The sequence below is a fragment of the Gouania willdenowi genome, chromosome 4 (assembly GCF_900634775.1).
Source record: "Gouania willdenowi chromosome 4, fGouWil2.1, whole genome shotgun sequence".
Classification (NCBI taxonomy): Eukaryota; Metazoa; Chordata; class Actinopteri; order Blenniiformes; family Gobiesocidae; genus Gouania; species Gouania willdenowi.
In genome coordinates, this window is record NC_041047.1 from 33,885,296 (window position 1) to 33,909,041 (window position 23,746).

General features: G+C 37.0%; 1 protein-coding gene across 1 annotated transcript; it reads left to right on the plus strand.

The window, feature by feature from the left end:
* The first annotated feature begins 523 nt into the window (after positions 1-523).
* On the plus strand, positions 524-23,746 carry LOC114462528 (mediator of RNA polymerase II transcription subunit 8-like). Its single transcript, XM_028445432.1, is given in 7 exon segments — positions 524-575; positions 662-783; positions 3,237-3,381; positions 3,468-3,608; positions 15,456-15,543; positions 15,616-15,855; positions 23,562-23,746. Coding segments are annotated over 7 exon segments (807 nt in total). The 5' UTR covers positions 524-569; the 3' UTR covers positions 23,627-23,746.

Consider the following 23,746-nt stretch of genomic DNA (forward strand, 5'->3'; position numbering starts at 1 on the left):
TGCAATCATTCATAATGTGATACATTACCTTCACTTGTATAATCTAGAAATAATATCAAAAACTAAATTATGATTATACAGTAGTGTCAGTCCCTCTAGGATTTCACATCACATTTCTGTGATCATTGAAGACCTAAAACGCCTGATTTTGGAGCAGCTTTTACAAGAAATACTGTAGCTGAAAAAGTAGCAGCATTTTAAAAATTAACTTTCCTTAAACTGGTTATTATTTCATAACAATACAGAAAAAATCTCAATTCACAACCATTTAACAAGATATAGATAATTACATCACATTTTAATGTTTACAGTGCAAATATTACTTAGAGAATCAGTGGTTGTAATTGTAAAATAAAAATGTTCTATTCCTGTAAGAATGTCCTCATTGGTATCTATATATATATATATATATATGTGTATATATATATATATATATATATACACATATAAAGTCATAGTTTTTAACTTCCGGTCCAGCGGGGGGCGGTAACGAACCAATGGTTGTTTTTCATTTGCAAAAAAAGCAAAGAAGAAGAAAAAGAAGCGGAAGTGAAGCTCGTGGTTGAATAATGCAGGTAAAGAATGAAATGTTTGTGAATGTTTTTATGACTGTAAGGCGTTATATAATATATAATATATAATATATATTGTATGTTGACAGCAGCGGGAGGAGAAGCAGTTAGAAGCCTCGGCGGAGTCGCTCATTTCTCGGGTCGCTCACGTTAAAAACGCGCTGCACAGTTTTATCTACAAACTGGAAAACGAGTGTGAACGGCTGACATGGTGAGTTTAACATGTTATATCTCATTATATATCATCATATTATCATATTATCATTATATATCATTATAAATGATCATAATGTCATTATACACTTTATATGTGTGTGTGTAACCATCCACACACACACACCTGCTTCATCTGATATAAATCAATAATTCTGATTCATGTGAATCACAGATGATGATCAGAGAACAACGACACTGTTGGGCTCAATTACATTTTTCAATTACAATTACGTGTTAGGATATTCATGTTCAATTACAACCCAGTTACGATTATGCTGACCATCATTTTCCCCAATTACAATTAAAATTACTATTATTATTCATCTCCTGAAAGTCAATTACAATTACATTCTCAATAATTATAGTTCAATTACATTAATAACAAATACTGAGCCTTTAATAAAGGCCACGGCTATTGCTTCTCCAAAATAATAACCAACCATAAGCAAGTGTGTGTGTGTGTGTGTGTGTGTGTGTGTGTGTGTGCGCGCGTGTGTGCGTGCGTGCGTGCGTGTGTGTGTGCGCTATGCTTTAGTTTAATTAGTTTTTATTAAAATTTAGTTTTTTCACATTGTTTTTTTTTTTTTAGTTAAACAAGTGATTAATTTGAATTAAAATAATTAAAATGAACAAACATAATTCAAGACTTCACAGATTTGAAATCATCAAATTTAAGACCCTGCAAAAAGCAAGCATACATATTTATATATACATATACATATATATGTACATATATATGTATATATGTATATGTATATAGTATATGTATATATGTGATATGTATATATGTGTATATGTATATGTGTATGTGTATATGTATATGTGTATATACGTATATATGTGTATATATCGTCTATATGTGTATATATGTATATATACATATATATATATAGTATATACATATATATATATATATACGTATATATGTATATGTATATATATGTATATGTCATATATATATATAGGGTTGGGTTTACTGACACACGTTCATGTGCATGTGTGTCATAAAGTAGAGATAGTCTGATACACGTTACATTTAAATAGTCATGTGAAAATAAAAACCAGATGTTTGGTGTTTCTGAACCACTGGTGACAAGGTCACAAATCTACAGTTTATGTCTGAGCATTATTTAAATTAGTCACAGTTATACCGTATACGTGGTCATAATAGGGAGGTTTGATGGTATCAAAATGTTCATACTGCCCAACACTAATATATATCTGTATAACATGTACTTAATAAAACACCAACAAAACTACATAAAGCAACATGTATGTACATATATGTATATATGTACATACATGTTGTCTTTATGGTTTAGATTTCTCTTTCTCCATTTGTCATTTTTTAGTTTTATGTCTTAATCAAACCATTGTGGCCCTAGCGCCCTCTATTGGCCTCCACTGGTTCATACCTGACATACATTTATAATAATAATATACACTAGCAGCACAACTTTAAAGTCTATTCTGACAGGAAACAGTTAAACAGCTGGGTGTATAATGATATACGTGTTTCATATCAGTTAATATCAATAATTATTGATCAGTTTTTTAACCTATTTGAAATAAGGAGCAGAAGAAAAAACTTTCATTTTTTAACATTTAAAAAGAGGACAACAGGAGTACTGTTATTCTAATGTACATAAATCATTTTTTCTGATTGATCCCTGATTATTGAGCATCATCAATAGTTGTGAACATAATGTGATTATGATCTCTGAACATGTTCCAGTGTGTATGAACACAACTCCTGTTTGCTGACTCAGACTTTATGCAATTCATCTGTGATCAAATAGATATAGTTTATGATATAAACACAGCAGATGTTAACTGTGAAAGCGTATCTCAGAGGTCATATTATTATTATTATTATTATTATTATTATTATTATTATTATTATTATTATTATTATTACTGTCATTATTAGATAGAACATGAAAATAATAATGTAATAAGAACAAAAACAACTCAACATGGCTGATTAAAATCATAAAACAGTAAACACATTTATATCACAATAAATGTTTGTGACATTAAACAAAAACCTGCAAAACTAAAGAAGAAAAGCCTGTTTGTTAGCCTGTTTGTTAGCCTGTTTGTTAGCCTGTTTGTTAGCCTGTTTGTTAGCCCGTTTGTTAGCCCGTTGGTTAGCCCGTTGGTTAGCCCGTTGGTTAGCCCGTTGGTTAGCCTGTTGGTTAGCCCGTTGGTTAGCCCGTTGGTTAGCCTGTTGGTTAGCTGTGCTGAGGCTAATCAATAAAAATGTTGAAATTAAAATAATGTTGTTTTAGGCAATAGTGTAATTTTTTTTTCTATCATCTAAAATATAAAGTCAACAAATGTTACAGATGGATAGAATGAAGAGTTTATAGAACCTTTACTGTCCTTTAGAATTAGTTTAGCTTTGATGTTTGTATTAAAGTAATTCAAAGTGTTTTTATTTTGTAGGCCTTCTGTTCTGGACAACTTTGCTCTCCTGTCTGGACAGCTGAACACCATCACAAGTTGCTGAGGAACGAGAAAAACTCCATCGTTCCGGAACCAGGTGATCATCCCTCTGCTGCTGTCCCCGGATAGAGACGACGAGCTAGCGGTGAGCCTAGCATTTGATTAAATCTGATCTAAATATGTTTATTTAGACTCTTCGTATCAGTGCTCACTTCTTCTTCTTTTTCTCAGAAACTAACAGAACAGCGCGTCTCCGTGTTCAGCCACGAGATCGTTCCTGACTACCTCCGAACCAAACCTGACCCAGAGGTTGAGGAGCAGGAGAAGCAGCTGAGTGCAGAGGCTACTCGGATTGGTCCAGAGGTGGCTCAGGTGGGCGTGGCTAAAGGTCCAGTATTATGGTATTTTTCACCCATCTCCATTTGTTCTAAGAACCCATCTACAGTAGATAGTATTTATAGTATTTGAGCATTATTTTTCCAAACCAGAGTTCCTAATCACTGGCTGTTTTGGGGCCTTCATGCATATTCATGAGTGGGCGTGTCATGGGTGAGTGGGCGTGTCTGTATTGGCCTATTTAACCCCTAGTAAAGGGAAACATAGACTTGTTATTAGAGCCTCCTGCTTCGTTCAGACTCTACCTGTGAATGATCCAGACCTTTCTGCTGACAACTCGTTGGGTTTTATCTGAGCACTCTTCTAACCAGGGACGGGGCCTCTTGCCTGGCCACAGGGGCCCCAAAGACGCCCCTGGTTCCATTCATGGGTCTCTGAGTGATGACCTCCAGGAGGCGCAATTCAGACTAGACAAAAACCAGAGCACATATCCAGACTCAGAGGAATAGAACCTGTGTTGTTTGACCAAATGAACACTTTTATGATGCACATATCCACACTTTTCCTCTCATTCCACGTTTGGCTCCATAAAAGGTGCATTAGGCTCCTGAGGACCCATTTTATTTGTTTTATTTTGACTGGTTCATGAGCAGCAAAGATCAAACCATCCATAAAATATAGAATATATTTCACTGATTAACTTTAGTGTTAATGCCCAGTCTTAACCGCGTTTGTTTCACCTGTTGTAGAGGGAGGAGCTACATTCTGATGTAGAGTAGGAGGAGCCAGCTTTGTCAGGAGGAGGAGTCTTTACCTCCTTATGAGTCATAACCAGAGGTGACATGTAGCATATGTAACATATGTTACTGTACTTAAGTAGTTTTTTCTGGTATCTTTGTTTAACTTAAGTATTTATTTTTTTAGTGACTTTTTAACTTTTTTAAACAAACATCTACTTTTACTCCATACATTTTAAAAGTGTCGGTTGTTTGATCTTTTTTCTGTGAAACACGTCTTTTAGTTTTTAAACATGTTAAAAGTCAAAGCTGCTCTGGGTTTAATTTCAACATTTACATGTTTTTCTTAAAACATTTTATTTATAAATGTTATTTATAATGAGTCCTAAATTCTCCAGGCGTTCAAAGGTAACAGATTTAATTTATTTTCTACAAGTTTAAAAAAAACAAGATGTTGAATTTGCTGTTTTAAAAACCTTGTCTTATTATTGAAAGTACATTTGTTTTACTTTTTACTGAAGTACATTTATTAACATGTTCACTTTTACTGAAGGGAAAAACTTTAATACTTTAACTTTTAACAGTCATTTTTTATTCAAATATCTGTACTTGAATACTAGTATTTTTGCCCTCTCTGATGATCATAACTAAGGATGTAACGATTCACTCAACTCCCGATAGGATTCGATTCACGATACTGGGTTCACGATACGATTCTCTCACGATTTATTTTACAAAATGGGACTGTAGACAATTTTTTTTTTTTGGGAAAAAACTTGAAAATTCTGTATTATTTTCCTTTTATATTTCATTGTCAAAAGAATCGATGATAAACTATTCAAAAGAAAGTATTAGCAGACTCCGCCCCATGCCTACACTTGTACACTTGCCCTCTGCTGGTTAAAAAAAGTACTGCGATTCAATTTTCAAAAAATCGATATCAACCGTGATACCTATGAATCGATTTTTAACTGCCTTACGATTAATCGTTACATTCCTAATCATAACTGTTCTGTTTGAAGATGACTTAGAAAGTGAATTATTCCTAATAATGTCCCTTTAACCGATGATGATGTTTAGTTTTATTTCAGGCACACAATGTAAAAGTGTACAGTATGTACAACATAAGACAATCATCCAGAAAACATTGACAGTCAAACACAGAAAAATCACGGTTGCTGTAAAAAGGTTGTGATGAAATAACACAAGCACATACAGTTTATCTCTATACATAACAATTGAAATTCCAGGTAAACCACCTAATTTTCCTTCATTTTTATAACGGTGAAAAATAATTTTTTTTCTTAAATAGTTTCATATTTGAACATTCCTTGAGCTGCTGATGTAAGCGTAGTATAGTTTAACATATTCCTTCTGACTAAATAACTTTTATACATTTTGAGCTCAATCATTGCACGTTGCCCTATATGGAAATCCACCAGATCTTTAATATTTAATCATTTGGACATGACAAAATATATATTTGTATGTTCCCTATAACCTCCCTATGGATGACTGTTGTGTAGTTGTTTCCCACATTTCTGCACAATAAGTCAAATAAGGCCAGACTAGTGAACAATAGAGCATACGTAGCTCTGTTCTAATTATTGATTTATATATATATAATATCAGATTTCCAGTTCACTTTATATATGTATATTCCCTCCATCCAGCTTAATTTCAATTTGCAAAATATTTTGACCATTACCAAACATAATTATTTTTATTATTTTGTGATAATTTGTTTGTATAAAACCATAATTTCATTTTCTCTAACTCTTTATTTCCTGCACTAATAACTGAAGATCACTACCTGAACAAACACATTGGTGTCATCAGCAAACAACACTAATTTCAATATTCACTTATACACTTAAATAAATCATTAATGTAAGGAATCAACAGAGGAAATAACTGGATAAAAAGTGCTTTCACTCAGTAAAATAACTTTTTATCCAGTTATTTCCTCTGAGCTCATATTGCTCTAATTTCCTAGTACAATATTATGATTAATGTTATCGAAGGAATTAATATTCCAATAATATGCATTTTGTTATTTACTGAACCAATATTCAGTCAATGAATGTAATTGATGTTTCCCTTTTTACTGGCATTCATTAAGTGATAAAAAGTTTTTCTAGAATTTCTGAGAATTGTGGATACAGAGAAAATGATCAGTGTTTGTTCTTTAGAACATTTTAAAATCAAATAGTTTCAGTCATTTAAAGTTTTATTCTTACATTTTGAAAGTATTTGAATGATCTCTCTTTCCTCCACCGTAGAAAGGAACATTGAATTTATTTATTTTTTTATTTATTTATTCAGTTTATTTCCGACATGGTTACATTCACTTTTTTTTTTTTTTTTTTTTTTTTTTTACATTTTTGTACATGCCAAAAAGGAGACGAGAGAAGCAGTTTGCTTATCCGGGTCCCGTCCCCTGTTTTACCATTGCAGATTTACATGGGTTTACATGTCTCTCTGGTCAAACATTCTTGATTTCTTCTGAACGTCCATCTGTAGTCAGTGTTGTCCTCTCTATCTTTGTTTGTGTTGCCTTGTTCCCTGCCAGACGTTGTTAGCATTCCTCCAGTTCAAGAATAGTTCCTCTTTCGAAGGTGTTTGGAAGGTTTTTCCCTTTCATCCACAATGTCACCTTGTTTTGTCTCTACATCAAGGGGTAATCCAGCTGTTGTTAGTTCTATTGGCAGTGTTGTATTTTCCACTGTCTGATGATGGGATCAGATCCAACTTGTATAAACACATCACTACATCCCAGTTCACAAGCAAAGTAGTATTTTAATGTAATATATCTTAGTTCATAAGCGTGTTTCTAACTGCTGTTGTTAGTTTTATTGGCAGTGTTGTATTTTCCCACTGTTAGATTTAACTTGTATAAACACATTATTATATCTTAGTTCATAAGCAAGGTAGTAATTTCATTGTATAAAAAAAAAAAACGTGTTTCTACTGCACATATGACAATAAACACTTGAATTTAAATTTAATGTAATCCTTAATCACCCACCACCTAGCAATGAAATGAATAAATGACAGACCTTTTTTACTCTTGGTTTCCACATTTAATTCGGTCTCCGTAAAATAATCACAGTCTGAGTTTTGTTTCCAGTGTTTATATAGATCTGGGTCCATATCCATGATTACCATCAGTAGTGTTGTTGTTTAGGTGGATCCTTCGTATTTTCCCAAATTGTCCATCGTTTTGATGAGAACTGGTTTTCCGTCCTCTTCTTCCAGGATGTAAATCCTGCAGTTTTTTGACCAAGTCTTCATAATCTTTCCTTCTTTTTTTTATTTGGCGTGCTTTCCATGCAATGCTTGCATTTTGTTTCGTCAGGTTTTCATTGATGTACACCTTTGTTCCCTTGAGTTTATTTCCTTGCTTGAGTATTTCTCCTTTGAATTTTATATTCGTGAAGGTTATTTTACAGCTCTGGTATCATTTCTCTTTGGCAGGAGATGGCAGGAGTTGATGTTGTCAGGGTTCAGGACAATGTCCTTCGACTTCAGGAAGTCAATGACCTGTTGTTCAATCGATTTTGTTTCTTCGTAACTCCTGGGTTTTATCTTAGGCCTGTGATGATGACATCTTTCTCTCTTTCCTCTTCTTTGTTCCAGCTGTTCAACCCTCGCGTTCAACAATTTTATCTCTTCAGCATTTCTTCATTCTTTTCTTTCAGTACCTTTGTTTCGCTTGTAGTCTTTCCAGTGAATTTTCCAGCGTCTTTTCCAACGACTTTATCTCGGCAGATAGGTTTGGTAGACCCTCGCGTATCATCTCCTTGACCTCTTCCAAACCCGAATTGGGTTCTGAAGGGCCTCCTGCGGTTTTTTCACCATTTCCTTCCGTCTTGGGCCCAGTTTTTCAGGCTGTTCAGGCTGTTCAGCTGTAGCCAGCTGTAGCCAAGGTCGTTTAAAAATGTATTTCTTTAAAAGCTATAACTATATTTATTATTTACGGGGTCAGGAATATTTGCCAATATTGACAATGATGTATTGAAGGTATTTTCCACCTCTGTCATATTATAATGATCTTTACCTTCCACCATAAATATTCAGGATAGCTTAACTGGCCAGAAGAGATGTTTATTACATATTCAGTATTTTCTAAATTTCCCTCACATCACATTTATTATTTTCTATGAATTTATTGTAGTATTCTTTCTTAAGATATTAGTCACTTTGTTTTTGTATTTCTTGTACTTATTTTCCTCCTCTGTAGTTCTTTGTTTAAAACATTTATCTATAAAAGCGTGTGTGTGTGTGTGTGTGTGTGTGTGTGTGTGTGTGTGTGTGGCAAATATCTCTCCGACGTGATGTGAGTTCAACCTGAAACTTAGTCAACGTGTTCCAAATACCCTGAGTGTGTGCATCTGTTATTTTGGAGGTACTTGGTGTAGCAAAACGGTCAAAACATACATTTTATAATTACGACTCTCTCGGTATTGAGCGCGCTACTTCCGGTTCCGGGTTCATGACGTCACCGTGTCGCAGTTTCTTTGGGTTAAAAAAAAGGTTTTTGTCCCTCTAGAAGTAATTTAAGTTAATATTTCATGGTTATTTAATATTATTCCTGTGATTCCAAACTTCCTTTAATTCTCGGGTCACGGACGTCATTTCCTCCTTCGTCTCCATGACGGTGGGCGGTGCCTGTGCTGACGGTCTTTAGTCGATTATATCACAAACATTCTGATTCTTCAAACAGAGGAATGTAACGTTATTGTGAGCGGATGGTTCACTATGATTATTGTTTGTTCTGTGCAACAGTGAGTGTTTCTTCCTATTTATTCTATGTGCTAAGAAAGATGCTAGCAGCTACAATGTAAACAAACACAACACACACAACGGCTGATGTGTGTGCGTGCACTACATCGGGATGTACATGGTGAACACACACAGAGCCGTTGAGAGAGATCGGTGACTTTGGTGTTGAAAAAACGTTTATTTTTTGTGGTACTTGCGGGATCTCTCTCCTCTCTCTCTCTCTCTCTCTCTCTCTCATCGGCCCTCTCTCTCAGTCGCTCTGGTCTCTCCTTCCCAGTGCTCGCCGCCTCTGTCTGCTCTCTCTCTCTCTCTCCTCTCGCCTCTCTCTCTCGCTCTCTCTCTCTCTCTCTCTCTCTCCTCTTTTTAAATTCTCAACAACCTGATGGATTATGTGCATGACACGCACACGTGTGAGAGAGATAACGCACGGAGGAGATAGAGACACACAGTATTATATTATCTCTATCTAAATCTTACTACTACCCTATATTAGGGTTCCTCTGTCCCAGAATGGGACAGAGGAACCTATTGTTTCGCTTTTATTTCCTATTATTATATCCCCGCCCGCCTTTGATCGCTAATTCGACCCCCTAAAATGTCCGAAAACTCACCGAAATTTGCACGCAACCTCAGGCCTGGCGAAAAATTTGATAATTAGGTGGCGTGAAAAAAAACGGACAGAAACGCAACGCGTAGCGTGCGTTTTAGCCGCCAAAACAAACGATGGAACCACACGACCGCCAGGTCTGACCGATTTGCACGAAAATCGCCACATGTAGTCTTCGCCCCAGAATGAGCAAAAAGTTACATTGTGACCCCGCCCAAAACCAAACAGGAAGTCAGCCATCTTGGGTCAAAGGTCAAAAATGGCGTTTCGCCCTCGAAACGCATCTGCACTATCTAGTCTGAGGGGATTCATCCGATTCGCTTAAAACTTGGCAACACCACATAGGACCCATTGAAGATGAAAAGTTATCGAAAGAATTTTTGTATCTGTCACGGTTTGGTCGTGGCGCCGCCACAAAAATGCAATGCTAATTTTCGTTTACACGCAGAAATGTCCAAATCTCCATAACTCTGACACACAAACTTCCATCAGCTTCAAATTTCACACAAAGGACATGTGCCCAAGCTTGGTCATGACTGCTTTGAAACATTTCCCATCATGCCTTGTGTTTTCGACCGGTGTCATTTAAGGTCACGTACACGGTTAGCATTTACAGGACGCCGTTCTAGGAAAAAGCTTATAACTCTAGAATGCAAAGTTCAAACTGCTTCATATTTGATACACATGATGACCGTACAGCCATTAACAAAACTCGAGAACCAATTTACCCATAATGCCTTGCGTTCTCAGAGGGCGCCACTTCTGTGGTCGTCCAACACGAGCAGCTGTAGCGGACAGACGATATGTCGTGTTGACTTCAAAACACTGTAGGATGAACCTACACAGAGGGGAGCAAATTGCTATGGAAGAAAAAACAGGCTGTGATCAGTGGGAGGGGCCTATAATTACACGGGAGAATCCTTCGCCATCAGCACGCTATAATAGGAAAATGCTTATAACGCTTCAATGCAAAGTTCAAACTGCTTCATATTTGATACACACGATGATTGTCCATCCATAAACAACGCTCGATGACCAAATTACCCATCATGGCCAGTGGGAGGGGCCTATAATTACACAGGAAAATCCCTCGCCATAACTACGCCGTTATACGAAAACGCTTATAACTCTAGAGTGCAAAGTTCAAACTGCTTCATTTTGATACAACATGATGACCGTACAGCCCCAAACAACAAACGATAACCAAAAACACCCACAATGCCTTGCGCTCTCAGAGGGCGCCGCTTCTTGGGCCGTCCTACGCCAGCAGCTCTGGCGGAAAGACGACATGTCGTGTTGACTTCAAAACACTATAGGATGAATCTTATTTAATGGAAGCACATTGCGATGGAAAATAGAGCAGGCTGTGAAAAGTGGGAGGGGCCTATCATGACACAGGAGAATCCTTCGCCATCAGCACGCTGTAATAGGAAAAAGCTTGCAACTCCAGAATGCTAAATTCAAACTGCTTCATATTTGATACACACGATGATTGTCCATCCATGAACAACGCTCGATGACCAAATTACCCATCATGGCCAGTGGGAGGGGCCTATAATGACACAAGAAAATCCCTCGCCATAACTACGCCGTTATACGAAAACGCTTATAACTCTAGAGTGCAAAGTTCAAACTGCTTCATATTTGATACACATGATCACTGTCCAGAGCTAAACAACAAACGATAACCAATTTACCCACAATGCCTTGCGTTCTCAGAGGGCGCCGCTTCTGTGGTCGTCCTACACGAGCAGCTGTAGCGGACAGACGATATGTCGTATTGACTTCAAAACACTGTAGGATGAACCTACACAGAGGGGAGCAAATTGCTATGGAAGAAAAAACAGGCTGTGATCAGTGGGAGGGGCCTATAATGACACGGGAGAATCCTTCGCCATCAGCACGCTATAATAGGAAAATGCTTATAACGCTTCAATGCAAAGTTCAAACTGCTTCATATTTGATACACACGATGATTGTCCATCAATAAACAATGCTCGATGACCAAATTACCCATCATGGCCAGTGGGAGGGGCCTATAATGACACAAGAAAATCCCTCGCCATAACTACGCCGTTATACGAAAACGCTTATAACTCTAGATTGCAAAGTCCAAACTGCTTCATATTTGATACACACGATGATTGTCCATCAATAAACAATGCTCGATGACCAAATTACCCATCAAGGTCAGTGGGAGGGGCCTATAATCACACAGGAAAATTCTTCGCCATAACTACGCCGTTATACGAAAACGCTTACAACTCCAGGCCAATTCCCAAATCCCCAACAGTGGTATACGTGACCGTGGGTTACCGCCCCCGGCCGCTTCATCGGACCCTATGACGCCGCTCGCGGCTTTAATTGTTATTGCTATTCTTATGTTATTCTTTTTTTGTATTATTCTTTTATCTTATAGTTACTGGTGTTCTCATTGTATTATTATTATTGCTATTACCTTATTATTTTATGTTGTTATTGTTTTTATTGTATTATAGTTACTGGATTGTTATTGTTATTGTATAATTTTACTATTGTATTAAAGTTATTGCGATTCTATATATTACCTTATAATTATTTAATATTGTTTATTATTTATATTGTTTTCAGTGCATTATTATTTTGTTATTGCAATTATTACCATTAATATCATTACAACATTACTTTTATTACTATTACTACTTTCACTATTAATATTATATCAACATATTTATTATAATCAGGGCTCTACACAAACCTATCCAGTGGTGGCACTGGTGGGACAAACTTTCTCTGTTTGTCGAGGGGTTGTACAGCATAGACATGTATGCTGATGAATAGTTGACTTAACTGGTTACCGTAGTTACCGTGTCTCTCTTAACAACCTGCGATGGTTGATGTGCAAGAAGCGCGCGCATGTGTGATAGATAACGCACGGAGGAGATGGCTGACACACACACACACACACACACACACACACACACACACACAGTATTTATAATAAAAATATAATAAATGAGTAAAATAAAACTAAAAACTGAACAATATTTATACAGAAAGTACACAAAATGACAGAAATGCATAAAAATTTACAAAAAGGCTCCAAAAACACACAAAATTACTCCAAAAAACATACATTACAGAAAAATACAGCAAACAACAACAAAAATATGAAAATACACAAAACTAAATACAATGCACAAAACTACACCAAAAAAGATACAAAAATACACAAAATGACTCCAGAATCACTAAAATGGCAACAAAAAACAACAATTATACAAAAAATGCACAAAAACACAACAGAAAGATACAAAAATAAACATAATGACTCCAAAAACATACATTACAGAAAAATACATCAAACAAAAAATATAAAAAATTTTTAAAAAACAAAAACATTTATAATGTTCATGTCTCATAGAATTAAACCAGATAAATCACACACTATTTTATTTTACACCATAAATAAACCCTTTATAACACTACAGAGTACAGTATGTACACCTCTATGTACATACAACCTTATAACACATACTCATTGGGTCATAATAGATAACTCTACTTAAGCTCCTCCCACTATATGAATACATACTTCTGACGGGCACTGTACTAGTTTATCATAAAACAAATTCTTCTTTTTACATTTTAAACTCCTTTGTAATCCAGGGATTTAATGGTCAATTTTTATAATATAATTTTAGAAATATTCTATAAACTCATCATAGACATTATGCACATTGCTCTTTTCATTTACATTGTCCCACTTTTGTGCAAATAAATCATTCAGAAAGACATTTAAAGATTCTTCTGAACTTTAAATGTTTAAATAAAAAAAATCTGCATCAGCCTTTAGATATTATATATATTAATCAACCTCTAGTTAAAGTCTGTACAAACAATATTTGTTTTACTTGATTTTGTAATAAATATTTCCTCCATATATTCACTAAATGTTTAACACATGAGTCTGGTTATAAAGATAAATATATAATAATTTAGTGAGAGTCAAACGCTTCTGAAAAACATGAACATATACTGCCTATGTGTATAAAATCATACCAATTCAACTGTAGGAGGATCAGGGTAGTTAATAATGGTTATATGAATGAGAACATTAATTATGATTATTAATATTATAATAACAGATACCTGGGTGCCGCCTCTTAAAAAGAGGAAATATGTCTGTTTTTCTTTAGACTAAACAAAGTATTAAATCAGGGAAGTGGATTTGTACAGTACATCTACACCTAAAATACACAGTTTTAATAAATCAGAGGAATCAATGATTACAGTTTAACCTTTTATTTACATAATTCAATTAGAAACCAGAACAATGATGAAATGCATTTCTAAGCTAATAAAAGTGAGGATTACATGTAGTAAAGTGAATCACTATTATAAACTAATCTAGACTAACTATTGTAAAATCAAAGAATAAAATCATAAAGCGAGCTCATAAAACAGAGGGAAAGACAAACATATACAGTATGTGGTGGATTGTGAGAGAAGCATATGTAACTGGAGTGTAATATTGTAGTTTACAGTGCTGAGTCAGTTCTGCTGGTCCATTGTTCACTGGTCCATACCTTGAGATGTGGTCTAGGTTGGACCTGGAGACGTTCTGGGTTTGCAGGAACAACGTCCATGTAGCAGTATAGCAGCGCTGGGTTGACTTCTGTTTCCTTAAATAGCAGGGTTTCTATTGGCCGATCCACAACCTCTTCTGGGTTGATCGCAGCTGGTTTCAGACTAAGAGGGACCACGGTTTGGTCCACGATTCAGATGTTGGAAGGTCGGCTTTCAGGCACGTTCACTGCGAGCAAGGTTCTTAAAAAGTCTAACTGATGCAACTACAAATAAAAGAAAAATGAAATGAAAGACTGGAAACATGAGGGAACACGTGTGAGCTTGAACGCCTGCGTCCAAAACTAAAGTTTTTTTTTAAAAAGAATCTGAAGACGCCTTTTAGAGGAGGAGTCTTGGTTGATCATTCTGAGATCATATCGATGATTGGTCAATGTCTCTGCTTTCAGCTTGTGGGTGTGTCTCAAGTGTGGGCGTGTAGTGGAATGACATAGACAACAGAGGGAGTTCCTAAACATAGAAAAATTCCTAATAATTAATTCAACATATTTCAAAACATCTTTTCAACATCATATCTTAATATATCATCTATTATGAAACAGTTAGATACCAGACACAGCTGAAAAATAGCATAGTTAGTACTTTATAAACCTGAATGTCTAAATTCATGTTAGGCTTTTTCTTTATCATATGGTTAACTGTAAATACCTTAAACTAAGCTTTGTGATGTTTTCTAGTATTTCAAGCACCTTTTAAATGATTAACATTTTAAAAATAACATTCTGTTGGTTATTGAATTACATGAAGGGTTAGGGTTCGGTCAGAGCATGTAAACATTGACTGATTGTTTCCTTTTGATCGTAATATAACAGAGGTAATAACGGGAACAAAATCTTCTTGGATTCTCCTGTTCCTTTGTTCAGACAGGAAGTGGGAGAAGGTCCCTCTGTGGGGTACGTTTGCATTTCACAGTGTGAGACAGACCTTCTGACTCCATTGACTGGTGAAACTAATGTCTTAGGTCAGAGTTCAACTTAGAGGATTTGATTGCCTACACTTTTAATAAACAAACATATACTGTCTACGTTTATAAAATCATACCCATTCAACTCAAAATGTTCTTTATGATGGTGGTGGTGGTGATGATGATGGTGGTGGTGGTGGTGATGATGATGATGTGACCAACAGAAACAGATCCAGGCCTTAAACAAGCTGTGTTTCAACCTGTTGGAGAAGCTGAACAGCCCCCGAGAAGACAGAGATGGAGAGAGTTCATGTAGGTCTTCCCACTTATTAATAATAATAATATTAATCATAATATCATAATAATCATGTGTTTGTGACCCAGCGATGCGTCAGAACAAGCCGTCCTTTAACCCCGCTGATACCAGTGCGTTGGTTGGAGCTGTAGCGTTTGGTAAGGGTCTGTCTAAGTGTAGACCCCCTGGCCCTGGGGCCCCTGGACATCCAGGACAGGGGCCCCAGATGGGCAGCTGTCCAACCCTACAGCAGGTGACTCTGGGCGGGGCTTCAGCCCAGCAGGGGGGTCTGGGTGGACCAGTGGCCCCTCAGCAGCAGGGACAGCCAGGTAAGAACACACACATGGTACAGCACTATCTCTATAGATATATATATATAGATATATTAGGGCTGTCAACGAATATTCTAAATTCGAATATATATTCGAATAGTAAAAAAATATTAAAATTCGAACGTGAAAATTAATATTCGAATATTACTAAAAACATTATATATATATATATATATTATGGGAAAAATACGCCCGCGGTAGGTTTTTATATAGTTCAATGGGTAGCAGGCGCAGCTGTCTGCTGTGCTAGCGCTGCTTGAGGAGTCAGAGACAGGTCGCAGGAGTCACGTCAGGTCCCGACAGTGCATATGGAAGGTGACAGAAAGTTCAGAGCCCAACTCAACCGCAGCAGTGAAAGTGATTTTAACCCCAACACGTCTAAAAAGCCATGTCTGGAAGTACTTTGGATTTTGGTCGGTAGAAGGTACATTTTGTGGAGCCGCGAGATAAAGTAGTATGCAAGCTATGTAAGATGCAGTTAGCATACCATTCAACCACTAGCAACATGACGTTACATCTCGAAAATGAGCATCCAAAGGAGCTTGGCATGATGTGTGGAACTACATCTAAACAGCCACGTCTTGACACTTATTTTGCACCGCCCACAACAAGAGCATTGTCTGCGACACGACAAGAAGCCATCAGGCGGAAATTAACATCGTTCATTTGTAAGGACATGAGACCGATCAGTGTCGTGGATGGAGCAGGCTTCACGGAGTTTTGTCAAGAAATGGAACCGAGGTACCGCATCCTGAGCCGTGGAACAGTCACCAATAGAGTCGTAGAAGTGTATAACAGCACCTCAGACAAGATAAAGGAACTCTTACCACGGACGGGTGGACATCCCTAGCGACAGCATCCTGTTACAGCAACGGCCCATTGGATTAATGATGACTGGGAAATGCTTCACAATGTGCTAAAAACAAAAGAGCTTTAGCTAAACCACACTGTGAATGTAGGTGAATGCATTCACGAGATCTTGGACTTTTTTGGCAGAGAAAGGGCATCTGTAATTTCATCACAACGGACAATACCACTAATTACGTCAATGCAGTGGAGAGACATCTTCAAACAGTGAATATACCATGTGTGGCGCACACAATAAACTTGGCTGTGGGTAAAGGGCTCGGGGTCAGAGCCATTGAAATCCTGGTTAGTAGGATGAAGTGGTGGCCTCACATTTCAACAAATCTTCCTCCTCCAGCAAAAACAACAACTTTTGGGATTAAAAAATGAGAAGCTGATTAATGACTGTCTGACGTGATGGAACAGCACTTATGAAATGATCTGCCGTGAATCACAGCAGCAAGCAGTGATGTCTGCTGTCATCTTTGAGAAAAAACTGTCAAGAATGGAGTTGATCACAAGCGAATGGTCCCTAATGGAAAAGTTAAGCATAATGTATGAAATGTACAGTAATAGGCTGGAAAAATGCTGTCCTAAGATATATTTTTAAATAGGGAGAATGATGGCCCTAATTTACAGTGTGTACATGTTAATAAGCTGGACAAATGCAAACCTGTCCTATAATATCAACACATTATATTTACTTATTTATTGCAGGAGCAAGAGGCGCTTAAACCCTTTAAAGTGAAGCACTTTCAACTGACAAATATCCAACAGCGTCGGCTGTGCTGCCTTTAATATAATATAAAAGCAACGCCAGACGGACCAGAACCACCGACATTGTCAGAGATGAAGACAAAGATCGCCACAGATCTGGAGAAGCGTTATTGTGAGGAAAAAGGTGCATTTATGCTGCTTAACAAAGCGACTTACCTGGATCCACGCTTTCATTGCCTCGTTCATTTGAAAGAGGAGCAGGTGGTTATTCTGGAGGAGATGAAACCAGTGAATGTGGCCAAAGGCACAGGCAGTGAGGCCGCTAGCGAACAACCCTGTGATCAGCAAACGCAACCCGCTGAGAAAACTGCGTTATCTGCTATGGGGTGTGTCTTCAGAGACACGTATTGCACGAACAGCCCAGACCAGGAGGACATCAGCCTACTGCTTCAAAAAGAGATGTCGATGTATGAACAACAATCTCCAATTCCTGGGCAACAAAATCCTCTCATGTGGTGGAAAACTCTGTGAGATACCCTCACGTCGCTCAGATGGCAAAGAAATATCGTTCCATCCCCGGATCATCAGTGCACTCTGAACGCGTATTTTCCACCACTGGGAATATAGTAAATAAAGAGATCAGCACAGGCCCCTTCAAATGTGGACCGTCTTGTGTTTTTGGTAAATAGCCTGGAGGCCTGATCCTACGCCAGTGATAGCGCAGTTAGCTTTGTTTACTTTTTTATACAAGCACCAAGAATGTAAGTAGCCTTTTTCAGTTTAATAGCACTTTATTTTTTATGAACCTCAGGATATGTTATTTGTTGTCATATTTTATTTCACATTAAATAGAAATATTACTAAAGTGTAGGCTACTGTACTTGAGTGAATAGATATTCATTTACACTAAGATGGCACCGCGGATGGTTGCCTCGGTACTGCGCTCTCTCGTAGTTGTTGCGTTTTTCTTTATTTTTGTAGTTTATTGCTCCCCTTCTCTGGTCTCTTTCACCAGAGAAGAACTAATAAACGTAGGACAGTCCTCTGCTGGTCTTTTTTCACCGGTTCTCATTGAACCAGAAAGTTATGCGGAGATTCTCACCAGAGGAGCAGCAGCTCTCTATGGAATTTGCAGGAGACGCCGCAGACGCAGACGGGGTAAACGAGCAGGCTCGCTCGTCAAACTGAGGCAGCGGTGATTACGCACTGCTCTTCCATCCATTCACCTGGTGAATGTCAGGCTCTCTGGTAAATAAAATGGATGAACTGCTGCTCCTAAACACTAGAAACTCAGACTTTTGCAGATCCACCGCCCTGTGTTTTACTGAAACCTGGCTCAGTGAACTCATCCTGGACAGCTCTCTACATCTACCAGACTTTCAGCTCCTCAGAGCGGACCACGTAAAAGAGCTGTGGGAAGACGAGGGGAGGTGGAATATGCTTTTACATTAACCAAGGTTGGTGTACAGATGTTACAGTGGTGAAACAGACGTGTAGCCCTAATCTGGAGAGTTTTTTTATAAACTGTAAACCGTTTTATTCTCCTCGTTTGTTATGGTCGGTGTTTACATCCCACCTCAGGCTAGTGTAACAGAGGCGTTACAGCACCTGGCTGACCAGATAACAGACGTGGAGAAACAACATCCAGACTCTTTGCTTATCATTCTAGAGGATTTTAACAGAGCAAATCTAACCCATGAACTCCCTAAATACAGACAACATATAAAATGTCCCACCAGGGGGGCTAACACACTGGACCACTGCTACACTGTAATAAAGGATTCATATCACTCTGTTCCCCGTGCAGCTTTGGGGCTCTCTGATCACTGTCTGATTCACCTCATCCTGACCTACAGGCATAAGTTTAAATCTGCTAAACCTGTAGTAAGGACTGTAAAGAGGTGGACAGAGGGGGAGGAGTTACAGGACTGCTTTGACTCCACTGATTGGAGGGTTTTTGAAGCTGCATCAGACCTAGATGAACTGACTGACACTGTGACATCTTACATCTGCTTCTGTGAGGACATGTGTGTGCAGACCAGGACTTTCTGCACATACAACAACAACAAACCCTGGTTCACACCTCAACTCAGGATGCTGAGTCAGGCTAAGGAGGAAGCCTACAGGAGTGGGGACTGGGTCCTGTTTAAGCAGACTAAGTACACACTAACCAAGGAGATCAAAGTAGCCAAGAGGTGCTACACTGAGAAGCTAAAACAAAGCTTCTCAAACAAAGTCCCTTCAGAAGTGTGGACAGGCCTGCGTGAGGTCACTAACTACAGGAAACCCTCCCCCCTACAACCAAACTAGACAGACACAGACTACAAAGGATAATCAGGACTGTAGAAAAGATCATTGGTGTTGATCTGCCCTCCATCCAAGACTTATACCTGTCCAGGGTCAGGAAACGGGCAGGTAGCATCACTGCAGACTCCTCCCCCCCTGCACACAATCTGTTTTAACTCCTCCCCTCCGGCAGATGCTACAGATCACTGTACGCCAAAACTACCCTCCATAAAAACAGTTTCTTCCCTCAGGCTGTCACTGTGATCAACACTAAACAGTCATAGAGAGTCAGACCTGTTTCTGTTACTGTGAAATAACCTGGAACTAAACATCAACCCTGGAACAACCTGTCACTGTGAATGTTCATGGACATAATATTTTCATTTAAATGTTCACCTATTTGCACTACTCATCAATGCACTACTGCACTATTATCTTATCATTATTATTGTATTTTTATTTTATTTCATTATTATTATTATTATTATTATTATTATTACTATTATTATCTTGTTATTTTTTATTTAGTTTGCACATATTAGTCTAACTACTCTTATATTTATGTTTATACTTCTTTTTTCATTTATTTTTCTTTATTTTCTTTATTTTTCTTTATTCTAGTTGATTGTTATTATTTAATGTTATACTACCTGAGAGAGCACAGGTCACCAAAAGAAATTCCTCTTGTGTATTCATTCACCCCTGGCCAATAAAGTTGATTCTGATTCTGATTCTGATTCTGATAAAGTGGGTAGAAAAGTTCCATGTTTACTGCAGCTCGCTCGGAGCGTTTACTTCTAAACTGTAAAAATGTTTGTGAATCCTGCTACATATGGTTATGTACAGAGAGCATGAGGGTGTGGGAAATAATACGTTTAAGGTTGTCAAATGTTTTAGCTTGAATAAAAAACATTGCCACCAGATATATATATTTATTTTTTTGTCAATTTAAAAAAAAAAAAAAGATATTCGAATATTGGGGGCGGGGTTAAGAGGGAATATTCGAACGTCATTTTTGAGCAATTTTGACAGCCCTAATATATGTATATATATATATATATATATATCTACATCTACTGTGGATATAATGAAGTCTACACACCTCTGTTTTAGGTTTTTGTGATGTAAAAATAACACAAAGATAAATAATTTCACAACTTGACCTAGAACCTGTACAATGATATTAAAAACAGTGAAACCTTTAAAATAAGAATAAAAACTTAAAATAACCTGGTTACATAAACACACCATTAAACTAATACTTTGTTACAGAACCTTTGGTTTTTATTCCAACACTCAGTGTTTGTGGGTCATCAGTCTATCAGTGTGGAACATCTTGATGAGGTCATATTTACCCACTCTTCTTTACTAAACTGATCTAAATGTGACAGATAGTGAGGACATCTCCTGTGTACAGCCCTCTTCAGATCACCACACAGATGTTCAGTAGGATTCAGGTCTGGACTCTGGTTGGTCCATTCCAGAACCTCCATCTGATTGTGGTGAAGCCATAGTTTAGTTGATGCTGTGCTTAGGATCATTGTGGTGTTAAAAGATAAAGTTCTTCTTCATCTTCAGCTTTCTAACAGAAGTCTGAAGGTTTTGTACCAACACTGTCTGATATTTAGAACTGTTCATAATTCCCTCCACCCTGACTAAGGCCCCAGTTCTAGCTGAAGAAAAACAGCCCCAAAGCATGATGCTGCCACCACCATGCTTCACTGTAGGTATGGTGTTCTTTTGGTGATGAACAGTGTTGTTTAGGAATTATGGCCAAAAAGTTCCACCTTGGTTCCATCAGACCATAACACATTTTCACACATGTGTTTGGGAGATTTTAAATGTTTTTACAAAATGAAGCTGGGCTTAGATGTTTTTCTTGGTAAGATAAAGCTTCTGTATTGCCACCCTACCCCATAGCCTAGACATATGAAGAAGACAGAAGATTGTTGTCACATGTTCTACAGACAGTACTTGTCAGCCTCCATGACCTCTTTTCTTCTCGTCTAGTCATTAATGTTGGACGAACGTCCTGTTCTTAGTAAAGTCACTGTTGTGTCATATTTTCTCCACTTGATGATGACTGTCTTCACTGTGTTCTATGTTATATTTAATTCATTAGAAAGTCTTTTGTACCTTCACCTGACTGATATCTGTGAACAATGAGATCCTCTGATGCTTTAGAAGTTCTCTGAGGACCATGGATTGTTCTGGAAGATGTAGCTACAAAAATATGAGGAAAAGCTTCTAGAACTTTATTTGTGGTTAATCAGAGACACTTTACATGGTGACAGATGTGTGCTGACTCCATTTAACATGAGTTAGAATGTGATTGGTTCAATCTGAACACAGCCCCGCCCCCAGTTATAAGAGGATGTGAACACTTTAGTGACATCATTCTGTCAGTTTTTATTTTTACTTCACCTCCTTTAAAGGTTTCACTTTGTTTGATCATTGTACAGGTTCTAGGTCACATTAAAGGTGGAAAAAGTTGTGAAATTATTTATCTTGGTGTTATTTTTTTATCACAAAAACCTTGCATTAAAACAGAGGTGTGTAGACTTTATATATTTACTGTATATATGTGCCTATATAAGGCTATGATTAGGGCTGTACACTGTCAGGAATCTGATGATACCATACAATATATTTTCATAATAAAGAATACGATATACAATAATATATCAATAATTATAAGTACAACATTGAATGAAATAGTTTATTTCATTGTTTTTAAACTTGAAGAACCAGTAAATGTCACTAACTGTAATTTAAGTACAAATATAAAGAAAACAAGTGGAATGTTTATTAAACTGTAAAATTATATTTTTCAAAAATGTTTAACTTTTTCTTCTGCAACAGATTCTGATTCTGTTAAGTTCTTAAATTATTTAATAAAAACTAACCACATATATCTATCAAAGTGTCCAGTATGTTTTATTAAAATCAAGATAAAAGTCATAGAGTAGTGATGTCGTTTATTAAGGTCTGATGATGCGTTCACTGACACTTAGTGACTGGGAGTTTACGTTGCTATGCTAATGTTTGGATCAATATGATAATGATGTAGTAAAATATGGTGATATAAATATTGCTGATTGTTTCTTCCACACTTTGTTATTATTGTTATTATTACTATTATTGTTATTGTTGTTGTTATTATTATTATTATTTATATTATTCATATTGTTATTATTGTTGTTGTTATTATTATTATTATTATAGCCACACAGTGGAAGGAGGACATAGGTTTGAACTCTGTCCGTTTGTGTTAAAATGAACAGTTTTTCTCAGAAACTGTTTATGAAACAATAACTAAATTCAATATATAGCTTCAGGATATTAATACCCATATTAATACCTTTTGATAAGTTCCAAAATGAAAAGTTCACAATTATTTTTTCCGGAGTTATGATCCTGTTCCATTTTTCCCACGTCTGTCACTTTCTGTTTAAAACCATTACGTTGTTGGTTTTATTTTTAGCAGCTAGCTTCTGCTTTACTTTGAAGGAAGAATCACAACTTCCTGTTTGTATCTCATCAGCAATATTCATATTTAATATTTCCACAATAAACTGAGGAGAGTGGGATAATCTGGGTTAGATTAATCCTGGTTTAGATTAATTCTGGGTTAGATTTTTGCCATAATAAACCAGCCCTACTTCACACATGCTGATAACGTTGCCATGGTAACAATAACAGTATTGACCAAATAGCAAACAGGATTCACACTTTGTGGTGTTTAATCAAACTGATATTTTTTAGACTCACATTAAACTTTTAATCATGTTTGATGAAGTTTTTATGAATATTTGGTAAAAAATACTTTAACTTTATTTTTTTCTCACCTTCAGGAAAAGTCCCAAGCAGCATAAAGACAAACATCAAGTCTGCATCTATGCATCCATACAACAGATGATACACACACACACACACACACACACATACACACACACACACACACACACACACACACACACACACGCACACAGACATACACGCACACACACACACACACACACACACACACACACACACA